At 47.2% G+C, this 12133-nt stretch overlaps 1 protein-coding gene across 1 annotated transcript in view; it reads left to right on the top strand.

The window, feature by feature from the left end:
* LOC127621564 (leucine-rich repeat-containing protein 52-like) overlaps positions 1-10067 on the top strand; it is a 49108-nt gene extending 39041 nt beyond the window's left edge. The window contains exon 2 of the mRNA XM_052095220.1: positions 9748-10067. Coding sequence (XP_051951180.1) covers positions 9748-10067 — 320 coding nt within the window. The remainder of the gene's footprint in view (positions 1-9747) is intronic.
* Positions 10068-12133: the final 2066 nt, after the last annotated feature.

Genomic DNA, 12133 nt, shown 5'->3' with positions numbered 1-12133 from the left:
AGGGACAGAGAATGTGTACTGTATATGTGTGTGTGTGTGTGTGTGTGTGAGTGTGTGAGACAGAAAGGATTAAATTGAGTCTGAGACAGATAATAGGATGAGAAACGGGGCTTGAGTAGGTTTATTAACAAAAACTGTAAGTATCTGTAGGATAGTATTGAATGGTATAGAAATATACTGTATATATATAAACAAAATACGGTATATCCCAAAATTCCTTCCCAAACTCACGCATAGGAGAGTTTATTTGTGATAACATATCAACAAACAACATGAAAGAAAGGGCTCGTACCATTTGTGCACTCATTCACTCATTTGTGCAAGTCATGTCCATTGTGCATTCGATTCATTGCAGATTTAACCCTCCTATTTGGCCATTTTTAACCGAAATAATTTTTTAAAATTTTCTATCTGAGCAGTACAAAACTTTGGGTCTTTTCCTCCATTTGCTAAATTTTCATGAATTGGGCTTGATTTGATAAGTCTAAGTGGTCATTAAAAAAAGGGCAGCATTGTTCTTTGGTATTCATGGTCAAAATTGACCGACCATTGAAAATGAATGGGAAAGACCCTTTTTTTCATCTGTCAAATGCATCAACCACAATGCAGAAAAAAAAGACAGAAATTACAGGGTGAGACTCTAAAACATCCTCCGTGCAAAACATACACACACACACACACACACACACACACACACACACACATATTAGTATGAACGGGTGAGACAATAACACTATACTATACTAGAATACTCCGATTCTTCTGTTTTATACTCTATTTGAATTTTCTGAATTTTGCAGTTCATTTCTGTTTCTTGATGTTCATTTTCTTTACATTATAATGAATTTACTTTGAGTTTAAATAGATTATTGGTAGAAAAATGCTTATATTGTGTCTTCTCTTTGTAACACCATGGTCAGGTTTGATGACAAGCATAATGACATAAACTGCAAGCCCTGACCGTTCAGATCCATTTTAAAATGCTAAACTTTGACAAATAATAGTTTGATAATGTCTAAATATATATCCAAATGTATATCTTGTGGTAAAATATAAAATTAGGTTACATCAAGCTATCAGACTACAGGTGGATACAGCCAACTACTGGCCATGGTTTTCAAGTCATTTTATTTATATTTTGTTCACCAGATGGAAGCAATATGCCTCCAATTTATGTCACATTCTCATATTTTCTTAATGTTTCAAATGATAGAAATGTATGTTCTGAATTGTTTATTTTTTATTTAAAAAAATCGTTTGGTTACGTATGTAACCTCCGTTCTCCGAGGGAGGGAAGGACACGTTGTGTCGGAGAAGCGACACTAGGGGTCTCTCTTGAGCACCGATATCCACCTCTGATCTATGAAAAAAGGCCAATGAGAGTTGGCAGCCAGTATTTGCATGTCCCGCCCCTGGACATACGGGTATTTAAGCGGCGCAAATATGGGAGTTCATTCAGGATTTTTCTGAGGAGCCGGAAATGGTCCGGCCACAACAGTGGCTCGGTTCAGCGACATGGCGGAGGAAAGACACAACGTGTCGTTCCCTCCCTCGGGGAACGGAGGTTACATGCGTAACCAAACGTTCCCCTTCTGTCGCTTTCTCCACGTTGTGTCGGAGAAGCGACACTAGGGGACCCATTCCAATCTTGCCATGCGCTGAACCGTGTACGTGAACTGCCGATACAGAGGCCGGCAGGGATTTCATCCAGTACCGCGCATCGTCTGTACCTGGCTGCATGTACCCTTCCCCAATGCCCCATAAGAACATCGGGATCCTTCTAGTTACCCTGAGAGGGGAACAAGGCGATGTTTGCCAACATGGGAACGGGCCAGCCTGGCTGGGCCTCTTTTCTCTCTGTTTCTCGCATAGAGCAATCACGGCCGGGGCCCTTACACGCATATAGGGAAGGGGGTCTTACCCAGACCCTGCGGAGACCACACCTGCCATTTTTCTTGGGGAGGAAAAGTGGTAGATACGTCACACGGCCGTCTTGGGGCTCGTGTGGAAAGTATGGTGCGGTGGTAGATCCAGCCTCGAAAGGGGGGAGTTGCTACAGCACGGCGACCGGGGCAGCTGTAACTGCCTAAGGGAGACACGGGGGTCCGCTCGTAAGGGGACCTATACCAGTACAGGGTAGCCATCAGGATACCCGCAGTGGCTTGGGTCGGCGAGTTCCTCCGCTGAACAGCGGACCCGGAGGGCTGGGGAGGAATCGACCAGGGTCCCGACTCGGAGTGGGGCTGCCTGGGAAAAAAGGGCGACTACTTAACCTTGATGTCAGGAAAAGGGCGCTGAGCACAGCGATCCACCCGGCCGGTCAGTCTACGTGTTACTGAGTTCTACGGGCTCGGACCTGAGAAAACACGAGGCTAACCGACTCAATGCGGAGGTTGTAAAACCTCGCGAAGGTGTTGGGTGTTGCCCAACCCGCGGCTCTACAGATGTCTGCTAGGGAGGTGCCCTTGGCCAGTGCCCACGAGGACGCAACACCCCTTGTTGAGTGAGCTCGGACCCGCAAGGGTAGGGGCACGGCCTGGGTGTGATAAGCCAGTGTGATGGCATCGACAACCCAGTGGGCGAGCCTCTGTTTGGAGACGGCATTCCCTTTCTGCCGTCCCCCAAAGCAGACAAAGAGCTGCTCAGAGCGTCTGGTGCTCTGTGTGCGGTCCAGGTAAATGCGCAGGAATACATAGCAATGAAAGGGCTGGGTCTGCCTCCTCCCGGGGCAGCGCTTGCAGGTTCACTACCTGATCTCGGAATGGTGTGGTAGGAACCTTGGGCACATAGCGGTCTTAGGATCACAGACGTATCCGCCGGACCAAACTCCAGGCAAGTGTTGCTGACAGAGAACGCTTGCAGGTCCCCGACCCTCTTGATAGAGGCGAGCGCGATCAGCAGGGCTGTCTTAAGAGAGAGGGCCCTGAGTACAATTGATTCAAGCTGCTCGAAGGGAGGTCTCTGCAGTCCTGCCAAGACTACCGAGAGATCCCAGGAGGGAACTAGGCCTGGCCGGGAGGGATTCAACCTCCGGCGCCTCTCAGGAACCTGAGGATCAGGTCGTGCTTACCCAAAGACTTGCCGCCTACAGGATCGTGGTGGGCGGCAATGGCGGCAACATACACCTTGAGGGTGGACGGGGACAGCCTCCTGTCCAGCCTCTCCTGTAGGAACAGGAGCACTGACTTGATCGCGCATCTCTCGTGGTCTTCAGTTCGGGAAGAACACCAATCTGCGAACAAGCGCCACTTTAGGGCGTAAAGGTGCCTGGTAGAGGGGGCTCTGGCTTGGTTGATTGTATTCACAACGGTCGCCAGTAAGCTGGCTAGCTCTTCTGCATCCCATCCAGGGACCAGACGTGGAGGTTCCAGAGGTCTGGGCGCGGGTGCCAGAGCGTGCCCCGTCCCTGAGAGAGGAGGTCCTTTCTTAGGGGAATTCGCCAGGGAGGAGCTGTCGCGAGAAGCCTGAGTTCCGAGAACCGAGTCCGAGTGGGCCAGTAGGGGGCCACTAGCGTGACTCGCTCCTCGTCCTCCCTGATCTTGCACAGCACCGGTGCAAGAAGGCTCACTGGGGGAAATGCGTACTTGCGCAGCCCCGAGGGCCAGCTGTGTGCCAGCGCGTCTGTCCCGAGGGGAGCCTCTGTTAGGGCGTACCAGAGTGGGCAGTGGGAGGTTTCCTGGGAGGCGAACAGGTCTACCTGGGCCTTGCCAAACCGTTTCCAAATCAGCTGGACCGACTGGGGGTGAAGCCTCCACTCCCCGCCAGGCAGGCGTTGTCGTGATAGCGCGTCTGCTACGACGTTGAGCTTGCTGGGGATGTGAGTGGCACGCATCAGTACAAGACGTACACGACTTGAGTCGCTGCTGGCTCCATAGGAGGAGACGGCGGGCGAGTTGTGACATGTGGTGGGAGCGTACGCCGCCTTGGCGATTTATGTATACGCCACCACCGTGGTGGAGGAACTTCCTGAGGGCAAGAAGGACGGTCAGCAACTCCAGGCATTTGATGTGCCAACGCAGCGGGGGCCCCTTTCCAACGGCCCGCTGCTGCGTGCCCGCTGCACACGGCACCCCACCCGGACCGGGAGGCGTCGGTTGTGACCAGAACGCGTCGGGACACCTGCTGCAGGGGCACTCCTTCCCGTAAAAAGCAGAGGTCTGTCCAGGGTCGGAGAGTTGAGACAGGCGGGGATGATCCTTACCCGATGCGTGCCGTGGTGCCATGCTTGTCTCGGGACTCGAGTCTGGAGCCAGTGCTGGAGTGGTCTCATATGCATCAACCCCAGTGGCGCGACCGCCGCAGAGGACGCCATATGCCCCAGGAGCCTCTGGAAAAGTTTTAGAGGGACCACTGTGCCTGGCTTGAAGGAAGCGAGGTAGTCCAGCACCGACTGAGCAGAATTGAGACGTGGAAGTGCACATCCGGGAAAAACGGGACCGGGGGGATGCGTGGCCGCGAACGGCGCGCTGCCCCAAGGAACCAGTCATCCAACCGTGAAGGCTGTGGGGAGGATGGAGGATTCCAATCCAACCCCACGCTCATGGCGGCCCGGGAAAGCATGTCAGACATCTGAGCTGCCGGCCTCAGCCTGGGCCTGCTGGCCCGGGCGGCAGTCCAGGGAGTCCTCGGCATCAGACATCACACTCTCCGATGCGGCGGCGAGCTCATCTGCTTCGGGCTCGGGAGGATAGACAGCCAGGCCGTGAGGCGAGCCGCTATCGCCGCAAGTGTGGACGGGGACCAGCGAGCGTGTCGGGAATGGGAGGTTCGTGGGGCTACCCGGCGAAACTGCACCGCTGCCGCCTCAAATCGCCTCCAGCGCCAACCACATCGTCCTCAATCCCGTGGGAAGAAGGAACAATGCGGGGTGCAGCTGGGGTGGCTTGCTTTCTGTTGAAAGCAAGCCGCGACCGCAACATGGTCATGGTCATGTTCTCGCAGTGAGAACATGAACCATCCACAAATGCTGCCTCGGTGTGATCGCGGCCCAAACACACGAGACAGCGCCTGTGGTCGTCTGAAGCAGAGAGGCTTCTACCGCATCCAGGAACAACACAGGGGCGGAAGGGCATCTTGAAAAAGACGCGTCCTGAAAAGGACGTTCAACGCCGCTGTGTTTTGCTCTTTTAGAGAAATTCACTCTTTTAAGGGAAATAACTCTTTTAATACACAGTATGTGTGTGTGTCTGCGCTGTCGAAGCGCTCAGGGGCAACAATGCACGCCGTGCAAGTAGGAGAAAGCCGCTGTTGTGCGCCGTCAAATACAACAGCATGCAGATCGTCAGAGGAAACAGGAACGTAGTGGTGTGTAAACTCGCAGCAAACTGCAAACAGACCATCGGCTCCGAAGAAATTTTCTGAATGAACTCCCGTATTTGCCCCGCTTAAATACCCGTATGTCCGGGGGCGGGACATGCAAATACTGGCTGCCAACTCTCATTGGCCTTTTTTCATAGATCAGAGGTGGATATCGGCGCTCAAGAGAGACCCCTAGTGTCGCTTCTCCGACACAACGTGGAGAGAGCGACAGAAGGGAAAAGCTTATTATTTAAGATAAAATGGTGTCATTATCAACATGATCATCAAAAAGGCTATAAATCTAAACCTTTTGGTCAAAAATTCCTGCGAATACCAAAGGAAGGTGCCATTTTTAATACCTTTGGATGGTTAAGTACTATTTCTGTTGTTGATATAGAGTTATCTCATATATACAGTATGATACATTTGAAAATCGGTGATTAAAAAAGTGCTTCAGTTTATCGGGGATCAGCACTTTCATCTCATAAAACACAGCTTAGAAGGGAAAAATCCTTACAATACTATGACTGGATCATTTGAATAAACAAGATTTTATTCAACAAGGGTTTTCGTCTAAAAAATTGTGAGTACAATTGGTCATTTCTTGCAGTGTTGTTTATTTCTCATCATACGATTTAATTTAAAATAGTTTAATTATACTTGTGATCCCGTCTTTGTTAACGAAATCAAACAACACCTTTTTTATCAGTAATTTCGTTGACGAGATTTACATCACCTTCATACATACCCACATACACACACTAGGCACATCCGTCTAGTGCAAATCTATTACAAATCCGTTATATAAAGAACAAAAATACAGTATATTATGTACAGTAGAATGTATGTAATGGCAGAAGTGGATATGTTGGATAATATAAATAGACTTAACTGTGTATTGCACATAATTATTGCTCAATGGGGCAATTTAACTGTTCATGAGATGGATAGCCTGAGGGAAAAAAAATTTCCTGTGCCTGACGGTTCTGGTGCTCAGAGCTCTGAAGCATCGGCCAGAAGGCAGAAAACGGTAGTGGACTGGGTAAGTGGGGTCCAGAGTGATTTTACCAGTATTTTTCCTCACTCTGGAAATGTATAGTTCTTGAAGGGGGCAGGGGGCAACCAATAATCCTCTCAGCAGTCCAAACTGTCCTCTGTAGTCTTCTGATGTCTGATTTTGTTGCTGCACCAAACCAGACAGTTATTGAAGTGCAGAGGACCGACTCAATGACAGCGTCTGTGGCAGGTTGAACTTCCTCAGCTGGCGAAGGAAGTACAACCTCTGCTGGGCCTTTTTCACAATGGAGTCCATGTGTGTCTCCCACTTCCGGTCCTGTGAGATGGTAGTGCCCAGGAACCTGAATGACTCCACTGCTGCCACAGTGCTGTTTAGAATGGTGAGGGGGGACAATGTTGGGGTGTTCCTCCAAAAGTCCACAATCATCTCCACCATTTTGAGCATGTTCAGCTCCAGGTTGTTTTGACTGCACCAGACAGCCAGCCGTTCAACCTCCTTTCTATATGCAGACTCATCATCATCTCGGATGAGGCCGATGACAGTGGTGTCGTCTGCAAACTTCAGGAGCTTGACAGAGGGATCCTTGGTGGTGCAGTCATTGGTGTAGAGGGAGAAGAATTGTGGAGAGAGCACACATCCCTGGGGGGCACCAGTGCTGATGGTACAGGTGGTGGAAGTAAATTTTCCCTTCCTCACAAACTGCTGCCAGTCCGTCAGAAAGCTGGTAATCACTGACAGATAGACATGGGAACAGGGAGTTGGTTTAACTTAGTCCGGAGATAGCTGGGATGATTGTGTTGAAAGCTGAGCTTAAGTCCACAAAAAGGATCCTTGCGTATGTCCCTGATCTGTCCAGATGTTGCAGGACATGATGCAATCCCATGTTTACTGCATCATCCACAGACCTGTTTGCTCGATAAGCAAATTGAAGGGGATCTAGAAAGGGTCCAGTGATGTCCTTCAGGTGGGCCAACACCAGTCTCTCAAATGGGCGAAGGAATTCATGACCACAGATGTCAGGGCGACAGGTCTGTAGCCATTAAGTCCTGTGATTTTTGGTTTCTTAGGGACAGGGATAATAATTGAGCGTTTGAAGCAGTGTGGGATTTCACACTGCTCCAGTGATCTATTGAAGAACGGTGTGAAGATGGGGGCCAGTTGGTTAGCACAGGAATGAAGGCACGCTGGTGAGACGCCATCTGGCTTCCTTGAACTTTGCTTCCGAAAGACACGGCACACATCGTCTTCACAAATCTTGAGTGCAGGTTGTGTAGCAGGAGGGGGGAGGAGGGGGGTTGCAGGATGTGTTAATGTTTGTGTGAAGTGAAGGTCCGAGTGCTTGTGGGGTGTGAAATTGGCCTTTCGAATCTGCAGTAGAACACATTCAGGTCGTCAGCCAGTCATTGGTCCACCACAGGGTTGGGGGTAGGAGTCCTGTAATTCTGTGAGGGCATGTGCATCCCCACTAGGACATTTTTATCATTCAACAATGATAAACCATGGTTCACAGGAAAACAATGTTGATTTAGGCCACTCCACACTGATGCAGGAAATGTCGTTAGCTGAAAACTTGTTTTTCAGCTTCTCAGAGTAGCTTCTTTTAGCCACCCTGATTTCCTTATTCAGTGTGTTCCTGGCCTGATTATTCAAGACTTTATTCCCACCCCTGTAAGCCTCCTCTTTGGCATGATAAAGCTGTCTGAGTTTTCCTGTGAACCATGGTTTATCATTGTTGAATGATAAAAATGTCCTAGTGGGGATGCACATGCCCTCACAGAAACTGATGGATGATGTAAAAGTATCTGTGAGCTCATCCAGGTCTGTAGCTGCAGCTTCAAAAACACTCCTATCAGTGCAGTCAAAGCAGGCTTGTAGTTCCAGCTCTGCTTAATTAGTCCATCTCTTTGCAGTCCTTACAACTGGCTTTGTTGATTTTAATTTCTGCCTGTAGGTCGGAAGAAGATGAACCAGACAGTGATCAGAGAGTCCCAAAGCTGCACGTGGGACAGAGCGATATGCATCCTTTATTGTTGTGTAGCAGTGATATGGGTGTGGTAATGGGTGTGGTTATATAAGACTGGGTACATTGTGATTTTGTTGCACACTGAAGAAGGCACACGCCGAAACGCGTCTGTGCAAAATAAACAATATATGCATAGTGCGGCCACTTTTTCCATTTTATATGTTATCTTTTAGGCCAGCACTCTTAAAATTCATTATATACACTGAGTGAAGCCTGCTCTCATCCTCACTTACTTGTGTAGCAGTGATCCAATATATTCCTGTCTCTGGTGGGGCATGTAATGTGCTGTCTGTATTTTCGCAGTTCACGTGTGAGATTTGCTTTGTTAAAGTCCCCAAGAATAATAATAACCGAGTCTGTGTATTGTTGTTCTGTGTCTGTGATTTAACGTTGTTACATCTGTAATCCAACTTTCGTTGATGCAAAATCATGTTCCACCGCCTCTCGTTTTAGCCATTAACTCCGCAATGTGATCCGCTCTGAACAGCTTGAAGCCTGGTAGATTTAATGCGCTGTCCGGAATGGCTTCACTCAGCCAGGTTTCTGTGAAGCATTAGGTCTTATTAGTACGTGTGAGGAGATGTAGTTCATCAGTTTTGTTGGGAAGAGAGCAGAGATTCGCTAGATGAATGCTCGGCAGTGCTGTTCGAACAGTTTAACCAGTGTGCCAGCTCGTTTCCCTCGCCTGCGTCTCGTAGCGTTTAAACAACACAGCTGCACCTCCGACTAAAATGTCCAGCAAAACGTCTGAATATTCAAAAACCGGGAAAAGATGATCTGGTATGTGCTGCCGAATGTTCAGCAGTTCGTCCCTGGTAAAACTGACTGGAAAAAGATTACTAAACACAGGACAAACAAACAAAAACAACAAAAGAATTGGAGAGCTCCACACCGAGGTGGCCATCGTGCAGACATATTAGGCTGTATGGTGCAAAAATGCAAAAAGTTTGTATTTGTAATTTTGGGTATTTTGTGATATTTTACAAAGGTTTTTTATTTTGTGTTCAATGAAGTACTTTTTAAAATTTGATCCAGAAAAAACATGGAAATTGCACGCACCACCTCCCCCACCCTCCAACGTACCCCCATGGTGGTACAGCACCATTCACCGATGGTGATTGGCCCTTGACAACAAATTTTGTCTCTTTTCAATCAAGGGGAGGGAATGGGACACTATTCCTCCATCCTAACACAACACCGCCCTCCCCCCAGCAAAAAACACTTCTTAATATAGAATGTGATATAGAATGTTCTAGAATATAGAATAGAATACAGTGTGCCCCCCTTATATCTTATATGCCTGTGAAATGCATGATGTCAATGAAGCAAAAACTTAACTTTTAACCTTTTCCATTTTATATTTCCTCTCTCATCTTAACCCCCCTTTCATACTTCCTGTCCTGTCTAGATGAGGGGCAGACAGTGTGCCAGGGTCCTCCGGACATGTTGGGTCAGCGTCTGGCAGAGGTGGGCATGCAGCTGCGATCAGAGTGCCACCAAGGTCTGGGTTACTGGGACTACCTGTTCTTCATCGCCATCGGCTTCGTCATCTTCAGCGCGGGGACGGTGTCGGCATGGGTGATGGGCATACTAATGGTTCTCTACGAACGATACAGCAAGAGGAAGAGTGAGGAGCTAGACAGCGAGGATGAGGAGGAGATAGCCTCCCGAGGAGGAGGAGGTAACCATGGCAATGGGGACCTAAACAAACCAGGCATGCAGGTGTGACCTCAAGACAAACCTTGATAGCACATGCCTGGAACAGAAAGCGAACGGAAAGAGTCCCAAGCGATTCTGGCAATCGGAGTTTTCATTTTCTATAGAGGTTTTAAGTGCACTTTTTTAGAATGTTTTAACATATTAGTTGTAGATTAATTGGAGGAACCAAATGAGAAAAGAGGACAAGAATGGTAGATTAGATTAGTTTATATTCTTATAGGTGAACTCAGACTGGTTGAGTAGGTCACAGTGTGTCTAGATCAAGACCTCCTTGTTTCTAAAAGATCTTGGGAGTCAGTCTTGGTTAAATGCATGCACACACAGCTCTCCCCAGTGTCAGTAATGTAATTGGGGCAGAGTGATAGCATTGTGGTTTTACACCTAAGATAGACAGTGGTTCCGTTCACACATATTTCAAGTGACAAGTGTGACATCCGCATTCTTCAACCTGAATTGACTGAATTTTTAGGACTCAAATTTACATTTTAGGAGTGAGTTCATTTAAGGCTGGATTACAATACATGACCTAAAATATCAACAGATTTTAAAAAAACTTGTACACATACACTTATCGATTTTGTAAATGGCTGCAGATAAAAACTGGCCATCACACACCGAACTTATTGAGATCACACACTACCCGACTGAAACGCATGCCCTCGTGTTCTAGGAGCCGCATTACCGATGTGAACAAACATGTATGAGACGTTGCTGTTATTGTTGCTTCTACTCTGTGTTCCGAGTAGTGAAAGACATGGACCAGCCTTTAGAGACTGCAAAGGCCATTGATAGTGAGTGGCGTTTAAAAGTTAAGCTCCCCTTTGAGGGCTTGATTAACATCTCCAATTCTTTAGCTTTGTGGCCCCCCATACTCTATTTCCTGTGGCTGCTCACTATATGTCTTCAGATTTATGTCCTGGAGCATTACACACTAAGAAATTTCTTCTACTGTTGGCTCTAAAATGTCAAACATATTTGATATCCTCCAACTAGATGTATCCTAGTCTGAAGGTAAGAAATCAGAGTCGGTACCCATCATATACTATGAGATTTTCTGTGAAATCTGTCAACTCTGACTGGCACAAAATCTGAAGACTGGAGCCAACTAGTGTTGACAAGCATTGACTCGGCCCGAATGGAAATCGGGTTAATGTAGTCTAATCCAGCCTTTAGCGTGTACTGTGTGAGTGGAGCCGCACTGGACACCAAGTTGTCTGTAGAATCCTACAGCGCTCAAAGCCATCGTTGGTTAGATGGATGTGCCTTGATTTTTTTTTTTTTTTTTAGATAAATAACATTGTGTCAATTGAGACTTAACAGTGTTATGGAAGTCGCCATCTTTGATATTTACCATTGTTATAGGCATTATTTAAGGCTGTTGCAACTTTGGTTGTTTGTTCATACCAACAGTATTTGTCTGCTGTTATATGAACAGAACAATTCGAGAGTCACACTTGTCATTAAATACGTATGTCAATTCCCAACACTGTCTGTGTGAACGTAGCCACGTAGAAGCAAGGAGACTGAAAGAGAGAGGAAAAAGGAAAAGATAGATAGGTATAGTTTCAAAAGAAGTGACCAGAATGATTTGAAGACTAATCCAGTAAATCCAGTCTCAGTTTTTATTCACTAGCTTGGAATATATATGGATGGGACAGTCTCTCCAGAATCATGCAGTGTGAATTGAGAAAAAAAGGAATATCGAAGACTCTTCTAAATTGTCTGCAGAAACTCCATGGAAGAGTGAAAATGCTCGTTTAGGGGTCATAGACTTACTTACTGCTCATCTGATGGACTAATAAAATTATATTATATTGGATGAGATATTAGTGATCTCAGAATGCCTGTATGCACTGCACCATGAAGCCTTACACACAAGATGTAACCAGTCCAGCAATAACACCTCCAGGTGATACTGAGAGCAATAGAGGGAAATAGAGAGTGTGTGTGTGTGTGTGTGTGTGTGTGTGTGTGTGTGTGTGTGTGTGTGTGTGTGTACAAAACTTCTATAGGAGGGAAGATTAAAATATGTCAGCATTCTGTAATTTTTTGCAAGTCTTTGATCAAATGCAATT

The sequence above is a fragment of the Xyrauchen texanus genome, chromosome 28 (assembly GCF_025860055.1).
Source record: "Xyrauchen texanus isolate HMW12.3.18 chromosome 28, RBS_HiC_50CHRs, whole genome shotgun sequence".
Lineage (NCBI taxonomy): Eukaryota > Metazoa > Chordata > Actinopteri > Cypriniformes > Catostomidae > Xyrauchen > Xyrauchen texanus.
This window is presented reverse-complemented; position numbering and strand designations above follow the sequence as displayed.